Raw genomic sequence first — 14,410 nt, 5'->3', positions numbered from 1 at the left:
AAGAACAATTGAAATAATTCTTAATACTTAATATCTATTTATGAAATAATTTTTTGCAAAAAGTAATGCGTATTGTCTGAACTCTAAGAGGTGTAATTGCATGAATATTTATAAAAGCCTTTTTACACATTCCGATTCATCCAGATGAGGATGTTAAAGAGTATTTAAATGTGCAAGATTTCGGTTTATCTCGCCGTATTATATTTTTTGGCCTTTTAACTTTAACGCTTTTGCAAGCCAATAACGCTTGTAAATATGCATGCTGCTCATTCCTGGTTGCCAAAAGCATGCATTTTTGAAGAATCTTCCGACGGTCGCCTTGGGAACAACGGTTATAACTACAAGAAAAACTTACTTAATTATAGATCGGGAAGTGAACATTAGCGTTGAGGTAGATTGAAAAAGATCTGTCCGGAGATTTATTTGGAACTTAAATTTAAATACTTGCTTGTAAGATTTGTGCATCTTCATTCTCAGCCTCTATTACTAGCTTTGTCACATTTGCATTCGAATTTCTTCATAATAAGTATATTTACGGCCCTTGAACACCCATTGGTTTTGAAAATTTTTTATTTTTTCTCAGTGAACATAAGTTTGAAACATCTTAAAGAAGTGATCCATTTCTGTGATTCGTGACAATTTGTAAAGCAAGTCAATATCTCCAAAACTGTTCAGTGTAAGGGTAGTTCAGTGATATAAGTACACATTTTTTGGGTGAAAAAAATTTAAAAATAAATATCTTTGACTTAAATGGAAATAAAATTAAAGACAAAAAATTTAAAGGGTGAGCTTGAGTGAGTTTTGAGTGAGCGTATTAAAATCACTCGAGAGAATATGGAAAATACGCCACATTTTAACTTGCGTTACAGGAAAATCGTTAATTACCAATTATTACAACTATACTTAAAACTAGAAAAGGTTAGTAATAAATCATGAATGCTGTACCCCTCCCTTTGTAACAGGTCTGCGAAAACAAGGCATAATTAAGTAATCAGGGATAAATATTGACTCATCAACTCGCAACCAGTGTTCTGTTATACATAACAAATCCGGTTAATTATGGTATTCAAGAAATATAGTCAATTCATCTGTTTTATTGCGGATTGATTGAATATTCAACACTAAAAAAGATACTTTATCTAGATTTTAAAAGGTGGTGGAGGCTGAAGCCTTTTTAAAAAAGCTAAATTCGAATAAACATTAGCATCTGGAGACACAATTGCAGAGCCATCATTCAAATTCTCTGAATACTCCAAGATAACATTGCAAAGGTTGGTAAGTGAGGTCTATTTCCACATAAGTGAGGGTCTTGCATTTGTCAAAGTTATTATAAAGTTAACAAGCTACAACAAAATTAATAAGTTCAAACAAATACTATTCCGATTAGAACATATAGTCCTAAATCTATCCTGTAAATCAACAAATCTTATATTATTCGAATAAAAACATAATTTTGACATACAATGAAAAATTTTACTATTTATAAATTAAAACCTATTGGTAATATTTTGCAAATATGTACTGATAAATAGACTGGTAAAGAAACATTTGTCTGGCAATGTAGATATAGTTTTATTTAAAACATCTGCATTGTTTAACCCAGCGAAAACCACTACAAACTTCGATTTTGTTAAGTCTTTTATAAAAGAATCGATGCTTTAAACTACATCATCAAACAAAAAATAGTTTGTACATGATTTGGATAGTTTTCCAAGTATTTATACATATTTTTACCACAGTTATAAACACAAAACACAAATTTATACATTTTTTTTACAGTTTTTCCTTCTACAGTTTTCAACCGTCTTGAATGCTCGTTCTCCAATCGCTTGGCTTTGTTCTTTGTTTCAGCCATAGATGAATCATGATCAGGCCCATCAGTCAGTATCATCAGTCAGTATCAGATCATATTTAACTTTATGATTTAGATTTCTAAGTTTGGATACCTCTGATTTTAACATTACTACTTACTAAATTTAACTACTTTAAGGGAGGCAGAAATACTAAGGTATTTTCTTCCTACTCCGTAAAAAATGCGGCTACTTCAGCCGCTTATAGGAAAGAAATTTTATTAAACACGATAAGGAAAACTGCCGGCTGGTGTCAGCATTCTCAGACTTTTACTACGTGCTACCAGTGACCTTTAGAAGCAACATTATCACAGGATTTTTCTATTATTAATTTTAGATTCAGAATTATTTTTTAAACAAATACTTTTAAGATTCATGTCCGTATTTCGTATTTTAATTTGGATGTAGACTATCCTGATCTTTTTAGATTTACCTCTTCTGAGTAGTATCGTAGTCGTGCTGAACGGTTGTGTTTTCGTTCTACGCGTTTGCCGGTAATTGCTCAATTGTTTTGTATTGATTTGTTCGGTCTGTTTGATTTTCTAAAGTTCACCGCACTCGTGTGTTTGTTTTTTTGACGTGCGTTTACCTCGTGTATTTCAAAACTGACCTGCCATCCCTGGAACTTGACCTTGTCCTGCCCCTGAACTGAGTAGGTGGTTGCACTGGGCAAAGTTGCTGGGAATTTGTTTGGCATTTAAATAGTTTTGGTTTGGTCTGTTTGGTATTTCTAGGTTCATCGCACTCGTGTGCTTGTTTTTTCGAAGTGCGTTGGTTTTTCCTGTATTGCTGGACTGACCTGACTTCCCTGAAACTTGACCTTTGTTCTGCCACTGAACTGAGTAGGTGGTTGCACTGGGCCAGGCTGCTGGGAATTTATTTGGCGTTTTAAAATACATTTATTATTATCTGCTGAATTGAATAGGTAGATCAATAATTTTATGTAAATTTATGTATTAAGTTTTAAATCAATTTAATATTTTAATAGTACAGGATGTCTCGCAGTTTTAAGTGTTGTAAAAATAAGCTCTTTTTAAATTATATTTGTATAGTCTGCAACTCTGTTTTTCATCCAAGTTGTTTGGAAAGATTGACAGAAGTGGCAAAAATAGGAGTTTACAAAATTTTATGTTCAGAGCAATGTCAAAATAGTCACAATGAAAGAGAGAGTAAAAATAGGATATATGACGAAAAAATTAAACATTTGCTAAAGGAGCTGGAAGGAAAGGACAGGTATTTAGAGAGACTGCGTAGAAATAGTCAAGTATTTGAGGACGAGGTTTCACAGGCAGAAGCTAATTTTTCTTTGCATATTGCAACTTTAAATGAACAAAAAAATGGGTTAAGGAATGAAATTCAGAATCTAAAAACTAAAGAGAAAGAAGTACAGCTACAAGTGGATTCATATACTAGGGTAAATGAGGAACTTTTAGAGAAGATAAAAGAGCTAAGTGATCTTAATCAAAATTTGATTAATACCATTACAATGCTTGAAAAGGAAACTGAAAACAAGATTAAGAGTATGCAGACAGAGATTGAAAGCTTAAATTGTATTAATACGCACATATTAACATCAATTAAAACTCTTGAAGCGGAGAAGGCTATCCTGTCTCTAAATAGAAACGCTAGCAGTAACTTAAAAGATTTGACGTATACAAATCTTCAATCAAAATCTACAAACTGCTTAGCAAAAGCGCATTTCAACCCACGAGCAAAATCAAATGTACTAATTTATGGTGATTCTAGTGCCAGAGGTTTCTCTTCTCTTCTCTCAGGCATTCTGAGCTCGTCATACAACACCTGTGGTTATGTGTTTAGTAATGTTTCAGCCCAGACCTTATGTAATTATGCGTTTCCGCTAATTGTTAACTATACGAAGAATGATGTTGTTGTTGTTTGTCTTGATTTTTCTTGTACATTGCCATCTTTTTCCCAAATAAAATCCTTGCTATCAATGGGAAGGATAACTAATGTAATTGTTTGTATTAAATGCGATTTTAATAAGTGCTCAAAAAGCAGATATTATAATACAATTCATTTTATGAATTTTTTCATCTGTATTCAACTGTATTTTTTCTGTGAGAATAATTACTGATGTCAGACAAAATTTTAGGTACCGTCACTCTGCCAAATCTATGTGCAAACTTTTATCTTTATATGTTAAAAATACTTTTCTGTCTTCCAAATTAGTATTAGCATCTTTAGGTATTAGCAATAGTGGGATAATCAGCGATACACCCTTGGTCGAAGGTAGGTCTTCGGTTACGACTCAACTAGACCAATCTATAGACACCCTTGCTATTGGAACTTCTTTTTTAATAGAAACTCCCACCATAATCAAGTTTCCCTAGCATTTCTTAATGTTCAATCTGTGCGTTCAAAAGTTAGCGAATTGGAACTGTTTTTAGAATCGGTTAACTTTCCTAGTGTGGTAATTCTTGTTGAACACTGGTTGAGGTCTGACGAGCCTATTGATATCCCTGGTTATGTACTAATTTCCAAATTTTCACGCAAGCAATATACACATGGTGGTACTCTTATTATGTTAGAGAAAGCTTTTTTAATTAAATTTGTGTTTATTACTATTGACAGATTTGATCATCTATTGATTGAAAAGGTGTGCGAGGTTTCTATTGTATTTAGCAGTAAGTTAAATTTGTATATTTTAGGATTGTATCGATCTCCATCTGGTAATTTAGATTTGTTTTTAGAAAAGTTGGAGATCCTCTTAAGTGAAATTTCGGTTAATGCGATGTTGATTCTGACTGGCGATATTAATGTAAATTTTTTAGACAAATCTAATGGATCAAATCGAATGCTTTTTAATCTGTTAAACTCATTTCATTTTAAGATGCACGTGGATCAGCTAACCCGGATTTCACCATTTTCTTCCTCACTGATAGATTACTTCTGTACGAATTTTAACCAACATGAAAATCAATGTACAACAATCAATGCCGGTTTGTCTGACCATGAGGCAATAGTGGGATTAGTAAAGCTTAATAGTGCAGCTAATGAGAATAAGTTTGCACGCGATAGACTTTATGCTAGAGCTAATTTCCGCAAATTCTCCTTGCTTTGCAATATGTCAAGTTGGAATAATGTATTGACTACTGTTAACCCACTGCATAGCTTTCATCAAATAGTATTAAACAATTTTAACACTGCTTTTCCTGTTGTCAATATTAAGAAACAAAATAGAAAACCTTGGTATACTAAGGGTTTACGAGTATCTGGGAAAAATATGCGCTCTTTTTTTTACAAATACGCTATGAACAATGCAACATTTTTAAATTATTATAACAGATACCGCAAGATTTACAGAAACTCAATCAAAATGGCTAAGTGGACCTACTTTCAAAGGAGGATAAATAATTGCTCTAACAGAGCAAAAGAGTCTTGGAAGATTTTAAATGAGCTAAGGGGCAAAAATAATTTTGTATTGGTTATTCCAAGTACCTTAGATTCCAATGTCCTCAATTCCTTCTACTGTGATATTGCTAGTAACCTTGCAGCCAATCTCTCACAAAAAATAGATCCCAGGAGCTATCTCAGCTATGTGGTAGTAGCCGAATCTTTTTTTTTTGCCCCCACAAGTGTAGAAGAGCTTAAAAAGTTAATGGTTAATATTAAGAATAAGAATTCATCAGGTTGGGATGGGCTTTCTCTTAAAATATTTTCTGCTTTACCTCTTGTTGCTTTGCAAGTCTTGGCCGAGTCAATTAACTTTTCATGTATGTCTGGAGTTTTCCCAGAGTGCTTAAAAAGAGCAGTGATTGTTCCTCTTTACAAGGGTGGCGATCGCGACTGTCCTTCTAACTTTAGACCTATAGCGTTATTGCCTACTTTAGCCAAGATAGTGGAACGGCTCGTTAAGGTGAGGATGGTTTCATTTTTAAATAGGTTTGGCCTATTGAGTCTTCAGCAGTTTGGCTTTCGTGAGTCTGTGAGCACAAATGATGCTATCTTTAGCTTTCTAGAGCACCTGTACAACCGACTGAATGTTGGTGAAGTTGCAGCAGCGGTATTCTGTGACTTGTCCAAGGCATTTGACTGCGTGAGTCACAGAGTGCTGCTGATGAAACTGGAGCTCTATGGTTTCAGAGGAACTGCCCTTGAGTGGTTTCGTTCCTACTTATTAAATCGTGTCCAGGTTGTCAAATTTAATGGTGGTATCTCTAAGGAACTTAATATAAATGTGGGCGTTTCGCAAGGATCAGTACTTGGTCCTTTACTTTTTCTCATTTATGTGAACGATCTGCCACAACTGCAAGTAACTGGCAAATTTACATTGTTTGCCGATGATACCACCATCCTCTGGCACGATTCTGATGTTTCTCAAATGGAGGCCAATATACGTGCAGATTTGTTAAAAATAAAAGACTGGTGTGATGCAAATTTTTTGACATTTAATGTTTCCAAAACAAATATCCTTAATTTTAAATGTAATACAAATGATATATGTTTAAATAATGAAGCCATCACCATGCCACCGTTCAGTAAGTTTTTGGGTCTTTCCATAGACAAGTTCCTTAAATTTGAAGACCATATTGTGAATGTATGTAGAAAAGTCTCAGCAGGCTGCTACGCCCTAAGGGTTATTGCCACCAGTCTTAATTTCTCCATCGTCAGATCTGCATACTTCGCGATTATCGAGTCGCACCTTCGATATGGAATTTGCTTTTGGGGTTCATGTTCAAATTCACTTTTTAGTTCAGTGTTTGTACTCCAGAAAAGGGCCATTAGATATCTATGTGGGGCCAAGCCTCGTCACTCATGTCGCCCGCTTTTTGTAAGTCATAATATTTTAACCCTGTGTTGTATCTTTATTTTGGAAACAGTTTGCTTAGTTTTTAGAAAATATAAACAGGAACTCCACTTAGGAAGCCACTATAATACGCGAATTATTATTTTATTATTTAATTACTATAATACGCGAGCGAAAAATTATTTGTTGAGGCTACCCATTCCTCATTTTGAACTTGTCCGTAGCTCTATCATATATGGAGGTAGAAAGCTGTTTAATAAACTTCCACTAGAAATAAGACAACTTAAGACTGAAAAAAGCCTACGTACAAGGACGAAAATATTTCTTGCCAGTAAAGCGTACTATAGTTTAGGTGAATTTTTTAATGATTAGCATTTAAGTATTTTTCAAAGTTTTATATAATTTTATTTTATTTTAAATTAGTTTCTCGTTTTTATTCCTTTAATGTACAGTCTATTGGCTTTGTCTACAACTTCTATGTTTATATTGACAATAGAGCATTTTTGAGTTTGAGTTTGAGTTTTGAAAATAGCTAAAATCTATATTAGAATACTAACTTTTGATTTTAAGTTTCTACTTATGTTTGATTTGCCTTAATAAAATCAAGAACGAAACATTTTCTTAACGTTTATTATGCAAGTTTTTAAACTGCTACATACTTTTCTAATTTAGTAATTTCGAGAACGAAGCGCCTCATATAATTACGATCGAACTTCACAGGTAAATTCGTTTGATCGAATAATAATCAGTTATTTTTAGAAATAGTGCGCAAAATGTTGCGTTGTTAGCGCATAGTCGTAAGTCGCTTGATGTACTTTTTGTGATAGCCGCACCTTTATATCTATATTCATAATTGTCAAATTTTATTTGTCAACTGTCAAGGTCATTTGTATTTACGTAAATCTCGTGAATGAATGAAATCATCTGTCTGAGACAATATTTTGTAATTTATAAATAATAATAATAATTTGTGTGATTTCTCGTTGCAAAAATTGTGACACGGTTATTTAAGGACATTAAAACGTGCAATTAATGATGTTGTCCTGCAAGGGTACAAAGTTCTAGTAAAATAATTGGTTTCAAAGTCGGTTTTTTCGTCCAAATATTTCAGGTGAGCACTATTTTTCTTTTAATTTTAAATGCTTGTATTTTTGGCTTTTTATCTGTATATTGCTAAAAAAAAGCAAAAAAAATCAATAGGGGTTAATTATAAATTATTATATATTTACCTTACAAAAACATGTCAATAAAATTCCAAACTTTTCCTATAACAGTGGCTGTATTTCAGATGATGGTAAATGATAAATAATAAAAGATGCTGGAAGGGTTAGCTACTTGGGTCCTAAATAACTATTTAGGAAAATATGTACAGCTAAATACAGACCAACTAAGCATAGCATTACTCTCAGGTAATTTTTTTTTTTAACAGAATATTTAAGTGTATTTGTGGCAAACTTGCAAAGAATACTATCCTTTGGGTTTGTATTTAAAATTTACTGGATTTAAAGTTTTATGGTCCCCATTTCCTAGCTTAAGGTGTTTAAAACCTACTTGTACTGTTTTATACCACTATTTTAATATACACTATTAGACAAAAGTAAAGAGACTTTTAAAATTCCTTATATTGTAAAAACCTTCAGTATTTTGCTGCTGTCTAAGATCAATAATTATGGCTTTAGAGGTGTGGCATTGCAATGGCTGGAATCCTATCTGTCTAATCGTACCCAAAGAGTTACAGTATCTGGATGTTTATCTGATTCCAGATCCCTTAAAACTGGAGTACCTCAGGGTTCAGTGTTAGGACCACTATTATTTTTGCTCTATGTAAATGATTTGGGTTCATTAAAACTGCAGGGCAAAGTGGTTCAGTTTGCTGATGATACCACCATTTTATGGAATCATAGAGATTCTGATAATGTTAGAGCCCAGGTTTTTAAGGATCTTAAGATTTTATTGGAGTGGTGTGCTGCAAACAGGCTTGTATTTAATGTGGGCAAAACCTTTATTATGGGATTTAAGTGTGACGTTCAGGGCCTTATGTTTAGTGAAAACTCCCCCTTGCAAAACAAAGAAAGCTGTAAGTTCCTTGGTATTACCATTGATGGTCGCCTTCGCTTCGAAGATCATATCCTAAATCTTGCATCAAAATTATCCTCTGGATGCTTTGCAGTAAGAATGGCGGGGCATGAGCTGGGAGGGGTAGTTGCACGTTCAGTGTACTTTTCTCTTATTGAGTCCCACCTTCGTTATGGCTTGCCTTTTTGGGGTTTTGGCAACAAGGGATTATTAAACATAATTTTTGTGATTCAAAAAAAGGCAGTTAGATACCTATGTTCCTCTGGGTTAAGAGATTCTTGTAAACCTCTCTTTATATCTCAAAAAATCCTAACTCTTTTTTCTCTTTTTATCTTAGAAACAGCTACTCTTATTCATAAATGTCCTAAACCTCCCTCTAACACTGGTCATATGACTCGCCAGGTTAACGATTTTCCCTTACCAATCCCTACATCATCCCTCACGAAGAACTCACTTATATACCTCAGCAAAAAAATTTACAACCATGTTCCTCTATGTATCAGACAAATTTTAGAAGTTAAGAGATTCAAAAAGGAATTAAAATCACTTTTATTATCCAGGGCATATTATAGCCTTGACAATTTTTTTAATGATACCTTTTAACCTGTGCTCTGACATCATTTTAGTGTTTTAGTTTTGTTTCCTGTTAAATAATGTAATTTACTTCCTCTAAATTCTGTTTTATTGACAGCTTTACTTATTTTTTAATGAAATTTATCAAAAAGATGCTTTTTTTTCTCAATCTGTTTTGTTATGATTAATTTTGGTAATGTGTGTAAATTTTATGGTAAAGTGTTTTAGAAGTTATGTTTGTTTGAAATTTAAAGTGAATTTGGAATTTTTTAGTTTTTAGGATGCTTGTACACAAGATTTTGTTGTCTTACGTAATATAGCACATTTTCTTTCTTTCTTATGTTACTATTTCCTAAAAATATAACAACAGCATTTTTTTTCCATCACATTCCATATTCCTTTTATTAGTTGTTTATTTATAGTATGAATCCAAATATTTAAGCTTTGACATAAATACAGTGCATTTTTTTTATCTCGGGTCATAGGGTTTTATGTGTAATATTTTCAACCCCATGTTAGAACCTGTTCTATTTAATCGATAGGATTGAAACTTGGAACAAGTGAAGCTTAAGTTAACAGACTTTAAAAATCCCATTATTTTGCAAAAAAATTTGCGAGAAACCTATTTAAAATATGTTTTTCTGATGAAAAAGTTTGCTTTTTCTGCACCTCGTTACCTTCATTACCTTTACACTTTAAAGCAGGTAGACAAATATCTGACAGTGACACAAAATAATTTTTAAATTGCTCCATTGAAATTGTTCAAAAACTCTTTAAAATGTCGATTTACACTATGGAGGAACATTTTGAGATGGTTTCAAACTACATTAGAGGAATGTCGGCGCAAGAAGTGGTAGATAATTTTGCCGTGTTTTATCCTAACCGTGCCGTCCCATCTAGATCACTTGTACCACAACGGTTTCATGAAAAATTTATGGTAATTCTGCAGTTTAGCGGCTTTTGTTAAAACTAACGAAAAATGGTTGGGTTTTTTGCAAAATGGGTGGATTTCGATATATATTTTTCACTAAGAGTGGCGGAAAGCCAAATTTTATCACGAAGAGGGTGTTATCACGCACTAAATCACTCACTATGGGACATGAATAGAATAACGTCATTAAAATAACCCTGTATTTTACAAATAGTACAAATTTATTACAATTGGATGCATCACCAGTACTCACTTAAAACGAAAAAGAACCGAAACTGTAGTAGACGAAGAATTTAAAATGGAGGTATCCTTGGCCATTGAAGAAAATCCAACAAATAGTCTTACTCAGTTTGCTGAAGTTACCGGAAAAGGTAGGAGTAGTTGCTATAAGGCAATCAGAAAAGAAAAATACAAATCTTTTAAAGTTAGAAATGTTCAAGAACTCTTGCCTACTGATTATTTTCTTAGAATGCAGTTTTGTGAACAGTGGATGGAACGAATTAACAACGACCCCACAATTACAAACAAAATACTATTTTCAGACGAAAGTACTTTCTGTACAAATGGTACAGTCAACAAACAAAATACTCGAATATAAAGTCAAAGTCAAAGTCAAAATATACTTTATTTGCCAAGTTTACAAACTTATGCTAAAAGCTTCCTAATCCTAGAATTTATAATACAAGTATTTTATGGTTATACAGGACAAAGACAGAATACAGAATCGATTTTGATTCTACATAGAAGCATATTTTATAGAAACAAAGACAAAACCAAATAATTTTAAATATTAAAATGAATCGTTAAAATACTCTTCAATGCTGTAGTAAGCTTTTGGTAAGATTAATTTCTTTAGTTCTCTCCTAAACTTTTTAAGGTCTGTAACAGTCCTAATCGAAAAAGGAACATGATTAAATATTTTACGACTAATAAATATAAGAGAGTTTCTCGTAAGTGAGGAGGTGGGGATCGGAAGAGATAAGTTGCCCACTTGACGAGTATTATGACTGGTGCAGGATGGTGGACTTACGGACTTATGTATGAGTGTTGCAGTTTCCAATATAAAGAGTGAGAAAACTGTTAAAATTCTTTCAGCTACAAAAAGAGGTTTACAAGAGACTCTCAGACCAACACCACACAGATACCTTAATGCTTTTTTCTGAATAGTAAAAATTATGTTAAGGAGTCCCTTGGAGCACAATCCCCAAAATGGCAACCCATAACGGATATGAGAGTCTATTAAGGCAAAATAAACTGAACGAGCAAACAACCCCCCAAACTCATGCCTGGCAACCCTGACTGCAAAACAACCAGAAGAAAGTTTAGCAGCGAGGCCCAAAACGTGGTTGTCAAACCTTAAACTCTCATCAATGAAGAGGCCGAGAAATCGACAATAATCCCTACCATGTAGTGGGCTCTGCTCATCAAACAAAAAACCCTCTACATTACACTTAAAGCCCAGAACAAAAGTCTTATCAACATTGAATACAAGCTGATTGCAGATGCACCACTCTTTAATTTTGTGAAGGTCCTCTACTATGAGAGATCTGACTACTTTTTGATCTTTGTTATGCCACAGAATTGTAGTATCATCGGCAAACTGAACTATTAGTCCATGCAGTGATAGAGAGCTCAAGTCATTAACGTATAATAAAAACAAAATAGGACCCAACACTGACCCTTGAGGTACACCACATTTAAGATGTGCTATCCCTGACGAAAATCCAGATGCAACCACCCTCTGTGTGCGGCCAGACAGGTATGACTTCAACCACCCCAAAGCCACTCCCCTAAATCCATAAAAATCAAGCTTTGACAGCAGTATTCCATGATCCACACAATCAAAGGCCTTGGACAGATCACAGAACACCGCTGCTGCAGCCTCCTTGGAGTTCATAGATAGATACACATTCTCCAAGAATCTGAAAATGGCATCCTGCGTGCCCCTAGATGACTGAAATCCATACTGATTAGGGGACAGCACATTGTATTTGGTCAAAAAAGAGACAATTCTCTTTTTTGCAAGCCACTCAAGAACCTTGGAGAGGGTAGACAAAATTGATATGGGACGGAAGTTAGAGGGTCGGTCCAAGCTACCACCCTTATGGAGAGGGATAATCATAGCTTCCTTTAAACAGGATGGGAACTCGCCCTGAAGAAATGACTGATTGACTGCCCAAACCAAAGCACCCAAAGCGCTCGCAGGCAGAAGTGACAGCAGACGTGAAGAGATGCCATCGGAACCCGAAGACCTATGATTCTTCAAGCACTGAATTGTTTCAAGGACCTCGGTGGCATCTACAGGGTGGAAAAAGAATGATTGGTTGATAGCATTCCGATTAAGATACTGCAATGGATCGCCGTCACTGGGAACTGCTTCCAGTAACTTCTCAGCAATATTAGAGAAATAGTCATTGAAATCATCGGGCCCCAAGTCCGATTCAACCAACCGCCGACGAGAAGACTGCCTACATTCGTTAATGATTAACCAACTTTCCTTCTGTCTGTTACCGGACGAATCTAAGCGCTCATTGTAATACAGTTCCTTTCTGACTTTTATCAGATGCCTATAAATTTTCCGATAATCCTGAAAATAAGACCTGATGAATTGATTGTCAATAGATTTGCGAAGTTTTGCTAAGCATCGCAAATTTTGGGCAGATGTTTTTAGTCCCGCGGTGATCCATGGTTTTCGTCTCTTGGATTTAAGTCTAACCAAGGGAAAGCAGATATTTATTTTAGCGTATAGATTATTATTAAGCGTTATTAGAGATTTATTAGATATTTATTAAGCGCGAGAAAATCTTCACGTCATCCAGGAAACGCATACCCAAACAAGACAGAAACTTAACGTGTGGGCAGGAATTCTTGGAGATCGAATAATTGGACCATTTTTCATAAAGGGTAGCCACGTTCCCAGGACGCTGGATTGGACGTTTTGGGCCATCTAAATGGCCGGCGCGAAGCCCCGATCTTTCGCCTTTAGATAACTTTTATTGGGGCTATCTATCATCGAAAGTGTTTGATATTGTTAGAGGCAGACCCAACAATATCGAAGAAGTTCGTAATAGAATTATCGAGGCTTCGCGTACCATTACTCCCCGGCAGCTCCTAAATGTTAAAAGACATTTCTACAACTGTCTGGGCTTTTGTTTGGCTCAATTTGGAGGTCACTTTGAACAATTTATTTAAAAGGTTTTATTTGTTTATTGTTGATTTTTGAAAATATATTTTTGAGATTTTGAGGAAATGATTTTGTGTCACTGTCAGATATTTGTCTACTTGCTTTGAAGTGTAAAGGTAATGAAGGTTACGAGGTGCAGAAAAAGTAAACTTTTTCATCAGAAAAACATATTTTAAATAGGTTTCTCGCAATTTTTTTTGCAAAATAATGGGATTTTTTAAAGTCTGTTAACTTAAACTTCACTTGTTCCAAGTTTTAATCCTATCGATTAAATAGAACAGGTTCTGACATGGGGTTGAAAATATTACACATAAAACCCTATGACCGGAGATAAAAAAAAATGCACTGTAGAGAAACTCACATAAGAATTTACCAAATTTAGTATTTATTTTGCTTTAAGTGAAATCTGTTAATAGTTTTTTAGAGAATATATCTTGCGAGAGATATTTTTTGCAAGATCTTCATACATAAATAGTTGATGTACACAGGAGTGGTGTACAATAAGTGGACAAAAGCAAAATGCTTAGTTTGCATAAATCTGTTGTAAACAAGACAATTTCTAATTTCAAAACATGAAGTTCTTTAAAGAGCATTTAGCATAATTGAAATATTCATGTCCTTAATGCTTATAAAAAAATCTAGTATCCCTCAACAAGCTATGTGGAAGCATATCAATAAAAAAACAATAAATGATATCTTTATCCCAAATTCAAAACTTGATGCAAATAATTTTAATAATCACTTTTGTTTTACAACTGAAAATTTGATAAATAAACTTGAAAATTCTCAACATACATTTACAGCCTACTTAAATTCTAATTCAACAAAAAACATACCATCTTTTAAGTTTCATTCTGTTAGGTTAAGTGACATTGATATACTAGCTATCTCAGCAATAAAAAATAGGAGCAGCAAAGATCCAGATGGTATTAACACAACAAGGGTCAAAAAGCAGGACCTTGTAAGTAACATTTTGGAAATTTTTCAGGAGAGCAATAAAACTGTTCTGGTCTTTTTCTAAATTTAAA

At 34.0% G+C, this 14,410-nt stretch overlaps 1 protein-coding gene across 2 annotated transcripts in view; it reads left to right on the top strand.

Annotated features, from left to right (window-relative positions):
- Window positions 1-7,520: 7,520 nt before the first annotated feature.
- The window catches only part of LOC126740856 (intermembrane lipid transfer protein Vps13D), a 261,585-nt gene continuing 254,695 nt past the window's right edge, over window positions 7,521-14,410 (top strand). For both annotated transcript variants that reach the window (XM_050447025.1, XM_050447023.1), the window contains exons 1-2: window positions 7,521-7,729; window positions 7,907-8,027. In XM_050447025.1, the coding sequence (XP_050302982.1) occupies window positions 7,934-8,027 (94 nt within the window). In that variant the 5' untranslated portion in view covers window positions 7,521-7,729; window positions 7,907-7,933. The remainder of the gene's footprint in view (window positions 7,730-7,906; window positions 8,028-14,410) is intronic.

Source organism: Anthonomus grandis, chromosome 10, assembly GCF_022605725.1.
Source record: "Anthonomus grandis grandis chromosome 10, icAntGran1.3, whole genome shotgun sequence".
Taxonomy (NCBI): Eukaryota; Metazoa; Arthropoda; class Insecta; order Coleoptera; family Curculionidae; genus Anthonomus; species Anthonomus grandis.
This window is presented reverse-complemented; position numbering and strand designations above follow the sequence as displayed.